Below are 21,365 nucleotides of genomic sequence, written 5' to 3' on the forward strand. Positions count from 1 at the left end.
GCTGAAGCTGAACTGTTGTATGGCTGCCTGGGCCCACATCAGGTGGCCAGAAAGAAAGCAAGTGGGAGATCGACTGTAGATTTGTCGTGAAGGCACTGAGTGGGGAAGTAGGCAGTTGGGTTCTACTTCTTGCTCACTAATTTGATTCTTTTTCAATCTGTAATTACATGTAAAGGCAGCAACGTCCCCTGACTACTCTCTGGATTGTCTTTTCTATATATGGTGTCTCAGGTTAGGTATGTGAAGAACTTTCAGTTTAAATTGAGAGTTGCTAGTGGATTTACTCTCCCTGTATTGTAGTTTATGTCAATTGCTTTCTTACTGCTCAACTCCTTAAACTCCGTGTAAATTTTAAAAGCACAAATAAAGTTAAGTTTTAAATATTTCTGTAAAGACTCCTCTTACATTGCCTTCTGGAACTTCTTTGTGTGTTAAGGAAGCTTGATACCAGTGTGATGCTTAATTGAAGTTTGTGGCTTGTGGGCTGACTTAAAATTTCCAGTTAAACACTGATACCTAAAGCTTTACAGTATAAACAAGCATTGTTCCAATTACATGAGTGCCTAGATAATTTTTTAAGAGAACCAGATTAGTTCTGTTTTTTTTCCCCCCACGCTCTAATAGTTAAAATGCTTTCAAGAAACATATGCTGAGAGAATATTGAATTGCACAGATTTGAATCAGGGATGGTTTGTGGTTGTACAATTTGCCAACTGAATGGGGTCCCAGTCTTCATTTGGATTTTTGGATGCTATAATATAAATGTCCTGATTATTGTGTGTTGTACTGGGAGGTTCTTTTTTTCCTCTAAGAATGTATTTCCAAGGGGAACCCATGTAACTGCATCAGCAGGCAGCTATCAGAGATGTTTTGTAGTTTCCGTGTGATGCTGTAATGAATACAGAACTGATTATGGGCACTGCTCGATTAATATCCACTCTATTGTACCAGTATAACTGCAATTAAAGACAGCCCGTTTACAGTGCAATTTTTAAAGTTATAAATTATTTAGATTTTCACTATATGTTTATTCTCTAGTTTGTACACGGCTTAGCATGAAGTTTCAAACTTTGTCTTTGTACACGCAAATGATTTGATTGTAACTTGATGGATTCTTCTCAATACATTTAAAAAGAAGTGAGAGAGGACAAGCAGTAGGTGTGTATTGGACGTGCATTGATTTTTAATTTAGAAGAAAACTGGACTGTGAGACTGAAATGTTACCATTATGCAAACTTATTAAGCACTGTAAATGCGTTTTTTGAAACAGCAGGAAACTTATTGTCTCTGAAACATTTATTTGTTTGTTTATTTTCCCCCTAGGAATTTCTACGGAAAGAATTTAGTGAAGAAAATATTTTATTTTGGCAGGCCTGTGAATACTTTAACCATGTACCTGCACATGATAAAAAAGAGGTAAGTTGGTGTATTCCAAGAAATGTTATTGCTTCTTCAAAAATTGTTATTTCGTCATGATTTTTGAAATTATTGGAGCCATGCTTGGTCTTTGTACTGTGACTTCAGTAAAATAGGGTGAAGCCTCAGTCTATTTTCTCAATCCCCTGAGAATACCGTCCCAAGTTTAAGATGTTGAGTGTATTTAAACTCTGGTGAAGTACAGAGGTAGCTCTGTGAAATTGAGCTCAAGTACACTGGATGTTGAAGAGTGCCTAGCTGCAGTAGCCCTGTGCACAGGAGTGCAGAGCAGCTTAATTTAACATGTCAATTTAACATGGTGAAGATCAGCCTCTTGTGCTGCTTTTGGATGGACTGCCTCCACAGTCAAGGTAATGTGTTTATAACTAACTTAGTTGTATCTGCTGCCTTAAGTGTAGTCATGTTTGCTCAAAAATAGTGAGAATCTCCATCTCAACCTTTTAAGACAGACCTACCTACATTGGTCAGGCAGTTTTGGGGAAGTTTTTTCAAGTTGGCAACACATCTGTCTACACCACAGCCAAACCTAGTCAGGTTTACCCTGTGGAAACGGTTTCATCTTCCAAGTCCCTCTTTGTTCTTTTGTGGGTCATTGATGGTTTTTTGCCACTTTCTTCTGTCTTTGAACAATGCATTTTCTGAACACCACCCTTAAGGGCTCTGAGCTCAGTTTGGTGGTTTTTTTTCATTATTTCCAGAATGTGGGTGTTTCAAAGTAAACAAGTTAATAGACCATAAATGTTTTTGATGGTAAATATTCACATATATACTTAACTTTTTCTAACTTCTAGAAATTGAAACTTAGAGGATTTATTTGAATAGTAACTGTTATGTAAAAGCTCTAAAATCTAAAAAACCTCCTATGTAAGACGGTGTTTGATGTACTTCACTTTTATTATTTTCATAGTTTGAGTATTCTAATTTTTATTTTGATGACTTTTATTATTTAAATATTTGATGTATATTTGTAATTTTAATGGAAAACCCCTATTTTATATGCCTGAAACTAACAAAAGCTGTTAGATGAAAAATGCTTATATAGCAGGGAAACTGGAATGGCTGTATGTTTTTGGGTGGAATATATCAGTGTAAGAAATGTCTGGTTTAAAATATGGTTTTAAAGCAAACATACATTTAGCGTTTCTTTCTATAGCTTTCTTACAGGGCTCGGGAGATCTTCAGCAAGTTCTTGTGCAGCAAAGCTACAACCCCAGTTAATATTGATAGCCAGGCCCAGTTGGCAGATGATATTCTCAATTCTCCACATCCAGATATGTTCAAGGAACAACAGCTTCAGGTAACCATAGAAAACTTGACTGCTGTACATTTATGTCTATTATATTTTCCTTTGAAGTACTTTAAAATCTATAATAGTAGTTTATTGCATGTTTTACTATGTATAAAGAGACATTGAAGTCAAGATTGTATAGGTTGTTAGCAGAACAGAAAAAGGCTTTATAATGGAAGGCTGCTTGTCTGTTTTTCTGGCCCATCTGAAAAATACTATTATTGAAATGAAGGTTTAGTGCAAGTAGATAATTCCGTGTGTTGCTACACCATTGCATATGGTATGTGCATATGGTTGCTTATTCTTTTCTTTAGTGGATGATTGTGTACACAAATAGTGTCTAATTTTGGTTAAAGTGGTTTGTAAAATATGCCTGTTGTATTAAAGGAGTCCTTCCCTTATGCTTTAATGGAACTGTCAGACAAAAAGCTTGTTAAAACTGTTGGTGTCTGAGACCTCTGAAGTGGATGTATTTTGAATAGCTATTGATGTTCAGAACAGAACAGTTATGTAACAACAGGATACACTTTACATTTTCTGTAGAATTTAAGTTCCTTCTTTTTTTCTCCTAAGTAATCTCTTAAGTAACTCTCCCACCCTAACAATGTGTAAGTAGAAATATTTTTGAGATCATGTTATTTAGAAATCAAAGATGTAACATTAACTGCATAGCTGAAGCAGATCACAATCTTGGTCTTCGCGCAACCTCCGATCGCTTGCTTTTTTGGACATAGTATCTTCCTCTGTCTGCAAAGTAGAGACAGAAAAGTAGGTCAGTTGTTTGATGGATCATATGGTGTCCTTATGAGCCTGTTGCCTGAACCGAAAAGCCTTTGTCCTTAGGTTGGAAGGCTCATAAAGTGGGTGAAAACGCTGATGTGTATTGCTGATGTGGGTCTAATCCCAGCCTGTCTAGACTTGACCTGCTTATCTCAAATTGTCAATACCTCTGTAGTTCTCTCGTCAGATCCCTCATTTGGGCCCATTCTTCCCACTGAAATATTAGGTGAAGCAGGATCAGAGTTACTTCTCCAAAGTAAGTGTCCTGGAAGTTAGGTGTGCCCTTTCAGTTAGTAATGGTGTGTTGCCTGTCTGAGGTTGGTGCTGCATAATCAACTGCCTTCATGGTCCTTAATATCTTGGTTTCACAAAGTAATGGTTCTGCACTGGATCACTTTTGTGGTCTTGGTGTGACCTTGGGAGAACAGAACTAGTTGTGTGTAGTTAGCAGAACAGACCCACAGACTTTCAAAGTTCAGCTCATGGTGATGATGTCATGTTAATAATGTGAAGGCTCTGCATTTGTGGTCTTTCACAACATCTTTTAGATTTCAGCACTTGAGCATAGGGTGCAAGGGTGCTAATCTGTGGTGGTTGTCATCAAAGTGTTATGTGATGCTGGGGAATAGGGAGTGTTGCTGTGAGGCTGGAGTTGCAGAAGTGCCTGTAGGAAAGTGCCTTGGAAAGCACTGCTGAAACCATTAGCTCTCAAGCACTGCCTATTGGGAATGCTGCTGGAAGTCACCTGACAAGTTTGCCCTTAATTCTGTTGTTAGAGGTGTTGTAATATGACGGTGTGGATGAGGCCAAAATCACAGAGTCATGTAATACCAGATTGGAAGGGACCTCAAGGATCATCTGGTCCAACCTTTCTTGGGAAAAAGATGGTCTAGACAAGATGGCCCAGCACCCTGTCCAGCTGCTGAGTCTTTAAAGAATCCACGACTTCCCTGGGGAGGTTGTTCCAGTGGCTGATTGTTCTCATTGTGAAGAATTTTCCTCTTGTGTCCGATCACAATCTCCCCAGCAGTAACTTCTACCCATTATCTCTCATCTTTTCCATGTGACTTCTTGTAAAAAAGGGAGTCTCCATCTTCTTTGTAGCCATGCCTTACGTACTAGAACATGGTTGATAAGGTCTCCCCTAAGCCTTCTTTTCTCAAGGCTGAACAAAGCCTGTTCTCTCAGCCTTTCCTCATACGGCATGAAATACTGTGATTTGTTGAGAGCAAGCTCTATATGTTTTATTTCCTTGAAAACCTCAAGAACAGGTGAAGTATTTTGTATTTTTCAGTTAGCTTGGTTTTTGTGTCTGTGTTGGGGTGTGCAGGCTGCACTTACCATTTCCCCCCATATCTAACCTTGTAACAGCAGCTCATCATGTGTGAGATTGAGGCATTCTGATATCTTGTAATTGCTCCTCCATTTTTTACATGGTTTTGGCAATTCACCATAGTGTTATTCTTGGAGTTCAAGAGAACTCGAGATGCATTTCTGAGCTATGTGAGTTGTGTTCACTGTATAATTTCTTGAGCCTTGACCTGAAGACCGTGTGCTCTGAAACTAGTTGACATACTGAATTTTGCCAGTGTAGCTGTGGTCAGAGGGTTGTATCTTTCATAGCATGAGAGAGGGATTCTCCCTTGTGAGCAGTTTTTCAGCTGGGAAGAGTCATTGACACTGGATTGTCTCTGACACTGCATGAGGGTCCATTGGTCTTTGTGCTGAGCTGTTTCAGCACATTAAGCTGGCAAAACCAACCCGATGAAAGTGTGGGGTTTTTTCATAGCTTACCATGTGGAAACCAGTTTGTTAGAGGGCCCAACAGACCCCACAGGTAGCACTAAAGATGGAATGGGAATATTTGGGAGGAAGGCAAGAATGTGGAAGTCAGCATTCAGTTTGAATTAGCTTTCTAGGACACTGCAGCATCTTGCTGTTTGCCAGAAAAGCTTTGGACTACTGATTGTTGAGAAGGATGTCTGCACAATCTGAAAAATAGTTTCCACCTGCAACTGGGCCACTGTGGTTTAGTGATGGACTTCCCTGTAGATTCTTGGGAATGCTGTAACCAGTTGGGTGGCATGTACAGTTCTTTGCTTGTAGGGAATTTGTCATGTCCAAAGAAGAAGGGATTCATATGTTTGGTTTTTTTTCAGGTGAAGTAAATCACTGGGGAAGATATAAACGTAAAAGTATGGTTTTACTTAAAACTGTAGGTTTGAAAAAATGTAAGAAGAAATTCATACATTGTTTAGTATTTAAGAAAGAACTTTTCTTCCTTTACTTTCATAAATTTAGCTTTGGCTGTATTAGCCCAAGACGTTTGCTCCAGGCCTGGTACAGAGCTGCTTCTTTCCTATGTATTTAAAGAAAAATGTTGATCTTGCCCAGAGCAGCCATTTGATGTAAACTGGTTTTTTTCAAGGTCTTGATTTTTACAGCATCTTAATTATTGAATCTTCCAAAGATCTTGATCTTTTTCTCTCCATATGATGGGCACATGAACATTACATAGTATTCTGTAAAGGACTCTTTGCTACTCCCTGCATCGGAAGTTAACCTTGTTAATCTTGTATCATTACATGCTATTGCATATTGTGATTATATATTCCTGAGTTTTAGATCATAAACTTTTTTCTTGTTCACAGCTACCTGGAAACACGCTTGTATAATTTAATCCTGTAATACATAGTACTGATGCAGTAATCTTTAAAAATATGTAAAATGGCTGGCTGGCTGCGGGCTGCAGGTAGAATCTACGAAGGCATAAATGCGGTAAAAGATGGGTATGAGAATGGTGTTCTCAGGACTCTACAGCGTCTCAGCTTCTCATGCACTTTGCACAGATCATAGCATTTTTCTGAACCTGTGCTAAGGGAACAGATCAAATTTTGTTTCACTTTACGTTGGTGCAGTGTATTGAATCAGGTCTAGACAAAGTCATGCCTACTGCTCTTTACAGGTTAATGTCCTAAATTTTGTGGGCGTTGGCTGTTGTGAAATAGCTTAATTTTCTTGATGTGTTGTTTATGCTTATGTAACAGTTATCCATTGCATTTTAATTTCAGATCTTTAACTTGATGAAGTTTGATAGCTATACGCGCTTTCTCAAATCCCCCCTCTACCAAGAATGCATCTTAGCTGAAGTAGAAGGTCGTGCTCTTCCTGATCCTCAGCGTGTTCCCAGCAGCCCCACTTCTAAACACAGTGTCAGTTCAGAGAAGTCCAACATCTCAACACCGAAAAAGGTTACCATTGAATTGTTGTTATCTGAAAACTGTGTTCTTAATGTTTTTCAAGTTCTTTAGAAGATTGAAGATAATATATAAAAAATATTAAAATGTTTGTTCAGTGATGCTGGTAAACATAATTAGAAAATCTTTATCTTTGCAGGAAAATACATTTTCTTTTTAATCTATACCTTTGAATCAGAATTCTAGCTATTGATTTCCTGAATATAATTTTAAATCTTTGTTATTAGTTAAATATATGTGTGCAAATTAAAAAAATCAGGATTGTTTTAATGCATCAGCTCAGAAGCTTATTTTGATTGAACATTGGAATTAGGATGTGTTGTTTTAACCTTTGCTGAGAGCAGACATTTTATCAGAAATTATCGGAGAAGGCTTAACCTAATCTAATTCATCTCTGTGGAGGATAGTTTTTTAATTTCTTAGCCCCTACTGAACTAAGATGATTCTGTGTAAAACAGATTCATTTGTTTAAAAGTCAGACCTTTAGTCATACTGATCTCTTAACATTATTTAGAGTTTATTTTTTCTTCCTGTGGATAATACCACCATAGTATTACATAACTATATGGGAAAATTACAACTTTGCATTTTTCATGTCAATCACCACACATTAGCCCATCTGCTATTATGTATTTTTATGACTAGGAACCTTTTCAAAAGTAGCATTTTAAGGAATGCTCTAATAATATAACAAGAATACTAGCTTGTTGAAAGCGAGTTTAGTTTAATATCAAACATTCCCGATGTTTGTATTCTTCAGCACTAATAAATCCTTGGATTATACTTGTAAATGTTAAACAATGCTTTGGCATAGTCTTTAAATGCAGTTCTTGTTCAAGCCTAGCCTAGGAAGAATATCTGAAATGGAAGTCTCTGTTTTAAAAACAAGGCAAATGCCCTTTCCAAGTAGCTTAGGCATTACTGGTGAGCGGTGGAGACTTGTTTTATAATTGCAGGAGCCCTCTGTGGCTTGTTTTCAGCTACTGTTTTGTGCTTCCTACCAAGTAGCACATATCCATCCAGGTATTTCCTTTTGTTTCCGCTGGGTTGAGGAGGGTTTTTTTGAAAGGCTGGTGTACACTTGTGAGAGGGGTAAAGAAGACAGCTTAACCTGACCATCATGTTCTTGGTTTGGGAAGAAGTGTGGAAAGGCTTATTTTTTATAATATACTTACAACTGTGATCCAACCAATGATTTAATTGTGTTTTGGTGATAGTTAAGTGGTAAATCAAAGTCAGGAAGATCTTTAAATGAAGAGTCAGGAGAGGAGGACACTGAGAAGAAAAAAAGGGGAACATTTTTCTCATGGTCAAGAAGTAAGAGTTTGGGAAAATCACAGAAGAGAAAAGAAAATGGTGATTATCCAAATGGTGAGTATTCACATTCCACTTTGTTGCAAATTTGTTTCAGCAATACATGTGACTAATCTCATCATGTTTAGTTTGCATCTCAGGGCATCCTTGGGTGTCACAGAGGGAAAAGAAATTGTCAAGTCAGCAGGTCATAGTGGGGCTAGTATCACTGGGAGTTTTGTGGGAGCAGATGTAAAAAATCCATCTGCATTGTGCTACCTTTTTTCTTTTAGTAGTACCACACAGGTATGTTCCCTTTTGAACATGCTCACTACCTGTTGCCACTCTTCCTGGCTAAAATGAAAAAAGAATAGTCAGAGTTGTGAAAACCCTTATAATCTGCTGTTTTGTTACTTAACTGGTTTTGAGAGTTTAAGGAAGAGTTCAGCTATGAAAACACCTGTACGTGGCTTCTGGAGGAAGAGGTGCAAGTTTTGCATTAACTCATTCCATTGAGTTAAAAGTAATAGAGGAATTCCACTGAAGCACCAAATTTGGACCGTATTGTTTCTGTGGTTTCTTCTTCTCTATTATTTCCTAGTAAAGACCCAGACCCACAAGATATCGTTGATCATATGGATAGTTCAAGTGTTTTCATTATATGTGAAAAGACATCAGAGGCATTTGCTAGGAGCATAGACTTAAACTTCTGGAAGTGACTAATGATTACCTTAGATTTTAGTTTTCTAACACCATATTTGCACTTTGAAAAATATTTATCTCCCTTCAAAATATGTGAAGGGAAAATAATTTTTAAATCTTTAAAAACATTTTCAAAGTAAAAAAAATTCATATTTTTTTTAATATAAAACCAAGTTGGGTTATTCAAGGGTTACATAACCAAGAAATACTCTACCAAATATTGTTTCAGTTTGTCACGCTTCAGTGCATAGTATGAAGATTTGGTGCTTTTTCCTTTAGTAAAAAACCCCAGATTTTTCAGACCAAAGGAGCTAATACTTGAAATAGCTTTATGTATTATAACAAATAATAAAAATAAGCCATATTACTGATTGCTGATTCTTTCCACAAGCAGATTCTATTCAGTCCAATGGATTATCGTACAGACGGGAATCACAAGGCTCCATGTCATCAACTGCTAGTCTTGACTTGGTAATGGCCGGCTCTTAATAATGAAGAGGTGGAGGAGCAGTGGAAACAGTTGAATTACTAGTTTTCTTAGTAGTGTGAAGTAATTTGCTTGAAGTAATACTTTGAGAAAAGGTCTTTAAGTGGTACAGTTAGAGGGCAAGATATAACATTCAGCAATTTTAGAATGTTAGAAATGTAACAGAGGTTGTGTTCATCTGTTGCTTCTTATTTTGTCCCTGTAACAGAAAGGTATTCTTTGCATCTTGTCTGTCTTAACTTCAGGCACCAGTAAATGTCCAGAACAAAAGTTTGCCTTTCAAAGGGAGCTACCGTAGCTCTTTATGAACAGCTTTTTCCACAGCTTTGAGATTCTGTTCTGAGCAACCACATGTTAAAGCTTTCTCTCTGCTTGACCTGTATGCAAGTTGTGTTAGGCTGGTTTCTGTGGTACCAATGTCTGTCATGTTTCTTTCCTCTCCGTTTCTTTTACAGTGTGAGTTTTTTTGTCTTGTTGTTATGACTTAACTCTGCTCTTAGAATCTGAGGAAACAGGGGTAGGGAATTTCATTGCAAGCACTGTGATTTTTGTCATATTATGTAGAAAAATAGTCAGTGAAGGCACTGGATTTCCAACCATCAAGTCCTACCTTTGCAGTGTAAAACTAATTAAATGCAGAACTAAAGTGGTATTAATAATAGAACATAAGTGTAATACTGTAGAAAAAAAGGAAATTTTAAGAAGTTTTTTTGTAGACTCAATATCCCTCTAAGCAGACTAGATTCTAGCAACTATGTAATTTTGCCTGTGCTAAAAATATTGATCAGGGAACAAAGCGTGGCAAAGTCATGCTTATTTCTGTACCAGAAAAGTCTTATCTTAAAAAACCCAGAAAACACAAACCCTCCCTAAAGCAACAACCCCTCTTTTCTCTCCCACTCTAACTGATATTAAGTCAGAAAGTATCTAAGCTTTGGACGAGAAGCAGCAGGTTAGAGAGGAGAAAAAGCACAATGAGTATCCGAAGACAGTTGAAAACAGTATTTTTATAGTGTCCTTTTAAGTAATCGTTGTTAAATTTTCAAAGATAACTTTTGGTATTTCATAGTCGTGTTACTATTCTACTGTTACTCTAGAATAAAAGTTAATCTTGTGTCATTTAGCCTTAAACCATAACATTGTTCTTTTTGTTCCCTTTAATAAAAAAAAGAGCGTGGTCACTAAGTGAATTATTTAAAAATTTTAGTTTCTCTGTGGTATAGTGCCCAGTTTTCTGTGTAGTATTCAGATTATATTAAAAGAGGAAATTTTGTTTGAAGAAACTAATGTTTAAACAGCTTGCTCATCTGTTAAATACTGATTCATAATGTGCCAGTGGTAATTTTTACATGAGCAGGTCATTATCAAGTATAGACACTTACCTATTTGGAAGCTAAATAAAGATTTTATTTACTTCATACACTATATGATTAGGAGTTGTGTAGTTTGAGAATCTTGTGACCCCTTTTACACACTCACTGTCTAAAACTTCATCTGGTCTTGAAATACATTTAGATTTGTGCAGTGTCATTATCTTTATCTAAATGGTTTTTTTCTTCAGGATTTAAATTTATCTGGTATTTGTTACATTTGGAAGGATTTCTGAACTGTAAACATGGTAGAAAATATGCTTCTTGGCCTGGTTTAATTTGTACAGGCTCTAAATGTTTATGCATATTCCTAGTTTTCCCATGGGACGCTGACTTCTCTTTCTTTTTCCTGTCAAGTCTGAAGGTTCAAGATTACCTGCATTTGTACCAGATAAAGAGAAATCCCCCAAATACTGCTGTATAAACCTTCCAGATGGTTCGTCCAGCAAAATGGCTGTTAGATCCGGATTCTCTATCAAAGAGGTGCTATCTGGGCTCTGTGAGAAACATGGCATTAACATAGCTGCAGTGGACCTTTTTTTAGTTGGAGGTGATAAGGTATTGCATATTCTTGTGCTTTTTTTTAAAAGTATTTTCATACTCATTTTACTAAAAAGGAATTATTTTCTCTCAATAGTAATACATATCTCCTGGTTCCACCTATAGCTTTACATAGGCTAGTGCTAGTTACTTGAAGGAGCCTTTTAGTGCAACTAGAACTGGTGGAGTACTGTGATGGGTTGTGGTATCTATACTACAGAAAAGCAAAAAGAGCTTATGACAAGGATTTCCTTTTAATAATAGGTTAATTTAGGTATCTAGTCCATGTAGTTTGTCCAGGGGAATGGTTAGCTTGTAATTAATTGAAAATACCCACAAAGAAAATGAATATATTGTAGTAGATAGCAATTCATCGAAGCAAAGAAACATAATGACGTCCAGCTGTTCAGAGGAGAATGAGATGAATTCATGCTAGAATTAATGCTTTAATACTGAGGAAAACTTCCAAGACAGTGGTCCACATAGGTGAGGAATGATGGTTCCTTTTTTACATATTTTACAATTTTACAATTAATTTGCTCTTATTTTTGTTGTTCCTGTCATGTGCTCTGTAGCCACTTGTATTGCACCAAGACAGTAGCATCCTGGAGTCCCGGGACCTACGTTTAGAAAAACGCACTTTATTTCGGTAAGAGTCAAAAGTAGTATCTTCCTCTGGCATTTTCCATGCCCATTTTACTTTCTGTAAGTGCACTAAAGTACATCATCTGTCACTCATGCAGCAAAGCAATAGTTAATGCAGTAAAGAATTTGTCTGAATCCAGTACAAAGAAATCCAGTTACCGCTGCAATGCAGCATCTTAGACTGATATCCAGAACCCAGCATTGGGGGATCTAAGGTTCCCATTCGTTGTACGGGCACATTAGAAGAAATAGGCCTTAGTATCAAGCACAGAGTCTCCTGTGAAGAAGGAAGGCGATCTGACATTTGTAGCTGAAAATGACTGGCTTCCCTGTCTTCCAGTTAACTCTTGGTTCGAGTTTCTACTAAAGTAAAAGTCAATTTTTCCTTTAGATTGCAATAACCCTTATGCAAGAGATATGCGCTTAATACGGGGATTCTCTGATGACACGAGTGCTTAAAGTAGATGACCTGCCTATGTCTGGGCACTGATAGCCCTCTTAGATTTAGAGCCAGCTGCTAAGTGCTTCCCCTATGGCTACTAGTGAGATCAGGGTGTCTCTAAATGGTAATTCAGATGAGGGCAACCAGGGTAAGGATCAGTGAGAGAAACTGTGTAGAGCAGCTCCTGCTGAGTTTTAGAGGCTGCAAGAGGAGGCATTCTGGATTACTGTCTTCGATACAAGAGGAGTTTTGATGCCAGTGTTCCAGTTTAGGGTATTTAAATATTATAATGTCTAATTGCTAAAGCTGAAGCAGTTGTGAACAAGCATATAGGACAGATCTGCAGGCCCAGAGATGCCTTCGGCATCAGGAAGAGACATGTTTGGTAGGTTGAAGCAGCACAAGAATGAGACAGAAATGGAACTGTAAGTCTCCCAGTCTAATTCTAAATGCAACAATAAAAAAAAAATAGGTATTTAAGATTAAATGGGTAAGTTTATTAATTACATGTTCCCGTTCAGTTACAACAGTAATGATGTGTCTAACTGCCACATTACAGTTAAGACTGATTGTATAAATAGAAATTAATCTGAGAATAGATTTATAACCCTGAATCTTAAACAATTCAATGTTATAATATTATTATTAATATGGGTATAATATAATTGAGTACATTATATATTTAGTATTATGTAATATCATTTTAGAGTATACAGTTTTTCAAAATAACCTGTTTCAATTTTTTTCCAAAATACCAGAAAATGTTTTAATGTCCCTAAATTCTAAAAAATCCAAACTAGTGCTATAAAAACTCCTGAAAGAATTATTTCGGGAAAAAAATCATGAAATAGAATGTTTGCATTACATTATTGAGTTGCACTTTTGAAGTAAATAAAATTTTTGTCAGGCATTTTTCATTTTTGGCTTTATATCACTTTTCATTAGGAAATAGGGCTAGTTTGTATTTAAGGACACTTTAGTGAATATGGTGTAGCGTATTCAATTTCGAAATTCAGATTGAGCAGTCTTTTATCAGGTGTGAGTTTGAGTTTTCAAATTAATAAAGACCTTCAAGTAGGCAGTACCATATGTTACTTGTGTGTTAATGAAAATGTAGAAATGTTCTACATTATTTCCTTCTGTGGATAGACACTGTGTAAGCAAAAATAGTTAAATATTTGGAATATTTTCAGACAGACATAAGACAAATAAATACTATGTGGTTACTTGGTTACCTGAATGTCTGCCACTTCTGTGCCAATTACCAGTTAGTGATTAAAATTAATAATTTCTATTTAGTGGTGTTTGTATTCAAAGAAAATATGGAAAACAATGTTTCAGTTGCTCAAGTTTCTTGTGGAAGGGAAAAGTCAAAAAGACAAAACGTTTTGTATTTAAGTAATCTGTGTGAGAAAAAGAATGGTGTTTACATTTAATCATGACTGACAAAATCACTAGTAATTTTAATTTCTTCTCATGATACATTTGATAGTTTGGTTAATAATAAATCTGCCCTTGTTTTCATACTATAGTCCCATTGTAGTCAAGTGTGGCTTTTATGGAGGAATCGGGGAACAGATGAAGAGCATTTCAAAAAAATCCCAACAAAACTAGGCACAGTTCTGTGCAGGGAAACAAACATAAATAGAACAGTTATTTGGCTTTTAACTTTTTTTTTCCTTATTTTTTTTCTATTTTGATGAAGTGTTATAAAATTATGTAGTAGACTCTGAAGAGTGCTGTTTTTATCCTTCATTTCCAACTAATTCTTTTACAGCTTTTGCATATAATATGGTGGTATCTAGCCAGAAATTAGCATCATTTGGAATTCCTCTGTATTTGTTACTATATTTAAAAATAATTTCAACATTCAAAACATCTCAAGTAATTGAATAGGACATTCAATAGGATATTGTGAGTCTCTCTTGTAGAAGTGGCAAGAGATTCTTTGCTTGCACGCAAGGCTATAGTACAGGCATGGAGTTACTTTGGAAGCTCTCCTGGACCAGAATGTTCAGAGCAAACTCACTGTAAAGATGAAATTGTTGTGGAAATATCTAATTGGTCTGAGGCTCACCATGCGATTAGATTGGGTCATGCCTTCACTCAGCTCTGGCGAGTGGAACAGTGGCCTCTCTATTTGTATTAAAATTGCTTTATACTTCCAAGTTAAGATAGATTTATGCTAGTGAAGTTTCAGGGTCACTAGCTGTAAACTAGCATAACTTTGCTGTAGATCGTATTTTATATACTTTGTACATTTTTTTTTTAAATGGGAATATTTCATACCTAACGTTACAATTGATGTGTTTCAGGCTGGATCTTGTTCCAATCAATCGATCAGTTGGTTTGAAGGCTAAACCCACCAAACCAGTAACAGAGGTCTTAAGGCCTGTAGTTGCAAAATATGGTTTAAATCTTAGTGAACTTGTGGCAAGACTAGTAAGTATCTTTTGATGTAATTCAAACTGCAGTATTTTTTGTCTGGAGAAGATCACGTGATAGTCCCTGAAATTTTTCCTATCCTTATAATTAGGCATCAAAATCTGTATTTATAACTGCACGTTGAGATGAAAATGCATAGTAGTGGTAATCATGAGGTGTGATAGTAACTACCTCAAAGCTTTAGGCCTGCATCTGTTTTATATTCTCCTTCAGAATAAATCCAACATCCCAAATAATAGATCCTGAATTTAGCTTCTTCCAGAGATCAACTTTCCCCATTATTAGGCAGGGAAAGCTGATTGAGGCTAGTTAAAGCTATTGTTCCATTGTCTTGGGAATCATGAAAGTTGCCTCAAATCCACTTGCAGAAAATTTCTGTGGAAGCAGACCTATTCAACTTCTCTACTGCTGAACACTTGGCTAGCATTTTCTCTATTCTTTTATGATGAGATATCAAGGAATGGAAAGTTACATTTGTGGTTTCTAGGATGTATACTTTCTTGGCTGAACCAGTCCATGTTTTTAAATAACTGAAAATCATAATGATATAAAGATAATTTCATTTAATAAAATTACAGAATTAACAAAATACAAGTAATTTAGAATATAAAATAATCTCAAGCTTCCTCTGAAAAGTAGGATTTGCTGAACATACACACAGATGGTCCTAGAGTATTTGCATGTGCTTACAAATTGATATTTTTTTTCTCCTTGTATCTTCTTCTCCCCAAATACCACTCTCCTCACATAAATCATTGAAATCCAGGTAGTTTTACGCAAATGGAATAAATATTTTTAGAATGGTTGAAGGAAGATATATTGAGGCTGCACTGAAACATGGAAATCTTCCCTTGTTCTCTTCAAAAAATGTCAGACTGCATAAATTTGTTCTGAAAACAGCTTTTTCTCTATTATATACAAACTGTGATCCGACTTTAGAATGGTGAGCAGGAACCACTTGATCTTGGTGTCCCTATATCTAATCTGGATGGTCAGCGGGTTGTTCTAGATGAAAAAGAGCCAACAAAGGGTAGAGGTAAGTTAGCAAAAAAGCTTTTATTTATGGCGTCAATTCAGTTTCATAATCCCTGACTTTTGTTAGTTTCTTCTGTTGATGTGAAGGTGGTGTAAATATGATTGAATTTAGATATGTCACATATACCATATATTCTTTTTAACTAAAAAGGAGTGCGGTTTCTAAAGATCAAAGATTAAATTCATCTGTTGATAGCAAGTACTTTACTGTTGCTGTAGAAAATTTTGCACTAGTTATACTTGAATATTTAACTTGTGCTGAGCCATAGATCCACACACACATTTAGGGGACATATAGTGCCCAGTAATAATAATGAGAATAAAATGCCACGTAATTTCCATGAATTTGGTATCTAATTCATAAGAAACATTCTGTATAAGTAAGGCAGATGTAGTTTGTGGGTCGGCTGTATATACTGCTGTGGTAACCCCCTTCTTTAACATGAGAAAGTAGCAGAGCCTATATGACCAGTTTTACCTGATGATATCTGGAGATAATACTAAACAGTATATAATTTATGATTTCCCTGGGCAAAATAATTTGAAAAATAGAAGTTGATCAACTGAGCAGCTGACAGCCTTTTGGCGTGGTTAACACACTAGTTTAATATGAGCAGCCTTGAGAGTAAAGGTTTGGTTTCCTTAGGAGACCTTTTATAGATATGGAACACTTACTTTTAAACAAAATTAGATGTGGTTAAATTAAATTGACTCACAGCAGAGATCCTCTTTGAGGAAGAACTAGGGAATAAAGATGGAGGTATTTATTGAGGAGAGTCAGATTTGTCATTTTTTCTAGGAAACAGAACCGATTGTCATTTTGAAAAAAGATATGAATCTAAACACTCTCACAAATAATTAGTTTAAGGATTACAAGTAAAACTGTAATCCTCTGCACTGCCAGCTACTATGGAGGCCTAAATCATGGAGGATCATTAGGATGCAGTAGGCAGATTCTGTGGCAATATACCAGTGAAAAAGGGCCAGGATTTGGTGTCTGCAGCTCAGTCTTCAGTTAGTATGTGTGTTCTAGGCACGTGTAATTTGAAGGAGCTGTTTAGCTACTTAGAACTAGTCAGGGAGGGTATGGCCATGTCTAGAATACAATTAATGCATGACATAGGTTGGAAAAGGTTCAGTGTGGTCTTTCAAGTGGTCTTTTCTGCTGATATTTTTTTGCTCTTGTTTGAATTCTAAATTTGAGAATTGCAAACTGAATTAGTAGCTGATAATTTAAAAGCTATTTGATCTAAATCAATTGAAAATTTAGGAGAACTTAAGCATTTTTGAACTTTAATCTTAAACTTTTTTATTGCCAGTATTAGGAAAATTTGACGATGACAATGAGATTTGGGTAGGTTTTAACTGAAAGTATCAGGGATGAATACTGTGCTGACTTTATTTTCTGAGTACATCTTTGAGATGTTTTGAAGAAAAAAATCTGTTTCTTGAGTCATTGTTACTTAAATATTACTTCATTGTGAAATTGCACATTTGTAGTTATAGAAGGTATGTTTATGTTCAGTGTTTACAGATAAACAAAAAGGTGCGTCAGTAAAACAGAGTGCAACTGTAACTACTTCAAGAAATCAAGTATCTACCGTAAGTCTTCTGCAATAATTTTTGTCCCTTACATTGTCTTTTGTGTCTTTCTGGAATTCTACACTAAAAGCTGCGTTCATCCATGATTTTGAATCCACCAAATGATGTAACTAGGCTGAGTACAGCTATAGCTCATCCAGTATTTTTCCACTGTCAACAGCATTTGTTTGTGAGACCTTTGTCTTCGTGATCCTATGATTCTGTGAATCTAATAGCTCTTTCACTGTCTTGTATTTGTTGTATTGTGTTGTGTCTCATTGGCTTATCAGTATTTGCAAATGATTGATTTGCTCTGAAATTGAAAGGCCCCTTCTGTAATGTGAAATTATTCGGAGTAAAAAATATCATATTTGTTTATACATTTTTGGGAACCACTATGGCAAATGTTCTTTGCAATAATCAAGTTTAAACAAAACATTTGTTGTGGTGGTGTTAGACAAATGTGTTTTCAAAATAGCTTTTTTTTATTCACTTAGACCATATTATGTACACAATGATATAGCCTAAATGTAAGTAGTACCTTAACTTTCCTTCTAATGCAGGGAGAGGGAAGAGCACTAGGAAAGTCTAATTCTATCAAAATGAAAGGCGAAAATGGAAAAAATGCTAGGGAAGTCCGGCTGTCAAAGAGAGAAGACTCTATTGCAAAGATTGGGAAAAAAAAATGTCAGAAAATAAATTTGGATGAAGCAGAGGGTATGTGAACTTTATAGTTTACGTATTAACATAAGTAGTCTTAGAAAAATGAGTATTTTCTATCTGTGTAGGAAAAGGTACCATGTGTTTAATACTGCATTGTGAAAACCATCATCATGATCTTTCTGTCTTTGTTTGATACTGTGTTTGAATTGTAAAGTTTTTGAAGCTGAAGGTAAAATTTTAAGAATACCTAAAGATAGATGCAGGTGCCTAGTGGGATTTTCAAAAGTGAAATCTACCTAATTCCAGTAAAATATAAAGGAATTGGTTACTCAGTTGCAGTGGAGTATCCCAGTTCATACCTTTTGCAAGCTGTGAAGCTTGCCTTTCTGTTCACTGCTTCATTAGAACCTTCAACTCACTGAAAGGTGTTTTGCACAGTGGTGCAGACCCTAATGTACTCAGGTAAGAATTTTTGAAAATTTTCTGCTAAAGTCTGTAACAGTCAGGGCAGTACGATCTGATGACTGTGGAGGAGCCGTGATGGGCAAGAGTAAAAGCTTAGTGTACGTTTGGTAACGGCTCTGAAAAGGTGGTTAGAAGTAGAAATAAGCAAAGAGTTTATTGGCAGTCTTGTGTATCCTGTGTCTTATTTTTACCTTCAATTGCGTGTTAATAGTTTGGGCGATACCATTGGAGAAGAACTCAAAAGAGATTTTGGTTCTTTATGAAATGATGTCCATGGGAGAAAGAGGAATAAAAACAATGTAGCAGTAGAAATCTTGGCATAGCACCCTCTGCCCTTGGGCATTAACCGAAGCACTTACCTGTCTTGTCAGCCCTCCACGATCCTCCCTATTTTCCCAAGTAGAAAAAAAAAACTGGAGGACATATTTGACTCACAGATTAAAATTTACTGCTGATGTTACCTAATATGCATATCCAAAACCTGGTTATGCACCATTGCACAGCAACTGAATGTTCATCTGTGAAAAAATATCCACAGACTGGAATTGAAAAAGATGCTGTGGCTAAAACTTTTATTGCAAAATACATGCGTGTTAATATGAGTGTTATTATAAATTATTAGTGCATTTTAAATTAATTTCTGTTGCTTACTATTTTGTTAACTTATTTTCCATATTTTAATATTTTCATTTTTCTTCCTAGGGCTGAGTAAAACATTAACATAATTTGAAAACTTCAGAATTCGAGGCTTTCACATTTTATTTTGAGTTTTGTGAAATTTGTCCAAGTTCGGAAAATACGTACCAAATGTTGTAGACTGTTTTTTAATGAAAAATAACCCCAACAACTGTTCTATGAAGTTTGAAATTTCAAAGGAACATTTTTGTATGACATATTAGAAATGTTGCATGTTTTAATATGCATACTGCCATTTTGCAAAACTTTGGCAATAAGAAGCATTCTGAAGCTTCCATCTTGGCTACGTTCAGACTTTGTGGCATTTGACTAAGCATGTTCAAAAGTCATCTTTAAAAATGCATTGCAAAGCCTGCTAAATATGAGTAGAGGACTAGGAATAAGGTCATACGACTGCAAGCGTATGACTTCGCATTACGCAAAGTTAAATCTGATACTAACATTCTGTGCTTTATTTTGTAATGGCTTTTGCTTGAAACAGTATTTATAAGCTGGGCTGAAACTAGTGATTTTAATTAATTTGTTGGAGATGGCCTTTTAAAGCATCTTTAATATTCTGTAGTTTCTTCTTGAATAATTAGGTCCCGCAAAGACCCTATATTAAGTATTACATATTTTTGTATTTTTGTGTTTTGTACCAAAGAGTTTGTTTATTGTTGTGATGCTTCTTTTTTAAGGAGTGGTATAATTCTTGGCTTATGATCGATAAGTTTCTTGTTGCCAAGTTTTGAGACTTTCTAGAACAGTGATAATTTACTATGAGAATTATTTATATAGAGAAACATATTAAACCATTGGACATCATTAAGGACATGATCAGAAATCACTTTTAATTGTGTTAAAAACTCTATAAAAGAGCTGCCCCATCACCTTTAGTAATGGCTTCTTTGCTTATTGACTGTGTATATGCTACTGATTCATTGCAGCACAAAGTAAAGTGGGGTTACTTAAATCATCATCTGATCATGCCCTGCGATGATAACATCCTGAGTTAAAACTGCACCATGAACTGAATTTAAACTGTGATAAAATATTATTAAACTGAGAGAAATTCAATATCACAAGGAACTTTGCAACATCTTGAATCTTTGAACTTTCAAGTGGCGTGGCTGTTTTTGAGTTAAGATGGGTAAAAACCATCCAGAATATAAAAATGTGCACCCATTGTCAGTAAGACCAGAGCCTTGTTTTGTATAGAGAATTTAAAAAATCCTGTGTGTTTGTACAGATTTATTAACTGCATAAAATAGGAGATGTGTTCAAGGCTCAGTGAACTGCAGCTGTTCTAAACTGCAAAACTCTTACGATAGCAATCCTGATGGTCTTAATTATAGTGATGCTAGCGAACATTGCTGCAATTGAAAAAGTTCCTAATTAACAAGGGATCTTGTTTCAAGGCAGCATTGAAAGAATTGAAGATCTTCATGGAAAATAAATGTGCTGAAATTTACGTTTTAATGACATTGCACTTTCTGACAAAAACTTGTCAATTTTGGGTTTTTCCCCAATAGAATTTTTTGAACTCATATCCAAAGCTCAAAGTAATAGAGCAGATGACCAACGTGGACTGCTAAGGAAAGAAGACCTTATTCTTCCTGACTTTCTTCGTTTACCGCCTACCGGACCAGAACCATCCTCATCTACTCCCGCAGGCCCTAAAGGCCTCAACAAGCGAGTTTCAAAAAGTGATGGTAAGGATGGATGTACATCACCAAGTGGAAAGCAGGAGTCCATGCAAAGCTTTAATGAAAATTCAGTTAAGAAAATGGGTTACTCAGAAAATAAACATAAATCTGCTTTGACAGCACTCCACAGTCAGAAGACTTTCAGTGTTCCTTTTAATACTGCATTGTCTCCAATTCCGCATGCGCAGGAGAACAGTGCAACAATATGGAAAAGGCAGTCGAGAGAGTTACAAGCTGAAGCCATACAGATGGTAGATGATGAGAATGTGGCAGACTTGACTCTTGTGGCTGAAGGAGATATTAGTAGCCCTAACAGCACTTTGCTACCACCGCCACCACCAACACCACCGTCAGACATCAGTAAGCTCTCAGAAGCCAACTATCCACCCCCAACTCCTTTTGCAGGTAATCAGGAAAAATCTGGATATCAAAGATCCAATTCAGGTATTTCTAGATTTTAATAGTCTTTCCTTTTATGTAAAACTACTTTTTCTTGGCACTGTTAATCAGCATTTGGCACCCATTAAAACCAGAAAGAAAATTCTCTCTGCACC

General features: G+C 36.0%; 1 protein-coding gene across 1 annotated transcript in view; it reads left to right on the plus strand.

Annotated features, from left to right (window-relative positions):
- RGS12 (regulator of G-protein signaling 12) overlaps nucleotides 1–21,365 on the plus strand; it is a 50,309-nt gene that overhangs the window by 17,154 nt on the left and 11,790 nt on the right. Inside the window, exons 4-15 of the mRNA XM_010145765.1 lie at nucleotides 1,324–1,416; nucleotides 2,591–2,734; nucleotides 6,577–6,756; nucleotides 7,980–8,133; nucleotides 9,152–9,228; nucleotides 10,972–11,172; nucleotides 11,730–11,803; nucleotides 14,557–14,683; nucleotides 15,626–15,722; nucleotides 17,247–17,323; nucleotides 17,866–18,019; nucleotides 20,638–21,255. Of these exons, the coding sequence (XP_010144067.1) occupies nucleotides 1,324–1,416; nucleotides 2,591–2,734; nucleotides 6,577–6,756; nucleotides 7,980–8,133; nucleotides 9,152–9,228; nucleotides 10,972–11,172; nucleotides 11,730–11,803; nucleotides 14,557–14,683; nucleotides 15,626–15,722; nucleotides 17,247–17,323; nucleotides 17,866–18,019; nucleotides 20,638–21,255 (1,996 nt within the window). The remainder of the gene's footprint in view (nucleotides 1–1,323; nucleotides 1,417–2,590; nucleotides 2,735–6,576; nucleotides 6,757–7,979; nucleotides 8,134–9,151; nucleotides 9,229–10,971; nucleotides 11,173–11,729; nucleotides 11,804–14,556; nucleotides 14,684–15,625; nucleotides 15,723–17,246; nucleotides 17,324–17,865; nucleotides 18,020–20,637; nucleotides 21,256–21,365) is intronic.

This window comes from Buceros rhinoceros, unplaced genomic scaffold (assembly GCF_000710305.1).
Source record: "Buceros rhinoceros silvestris isolate BGI_N320 unplaced genomic scaffold, ASM71030v1 scaffold11071, whole genome shotgun sequence".
Lineage (NCBI taxonomy): Eukaryota > Metazoa > Chordata > Aves > Bucerotiformes > Bucerotidae > Buceros > Buceros rhinoceros.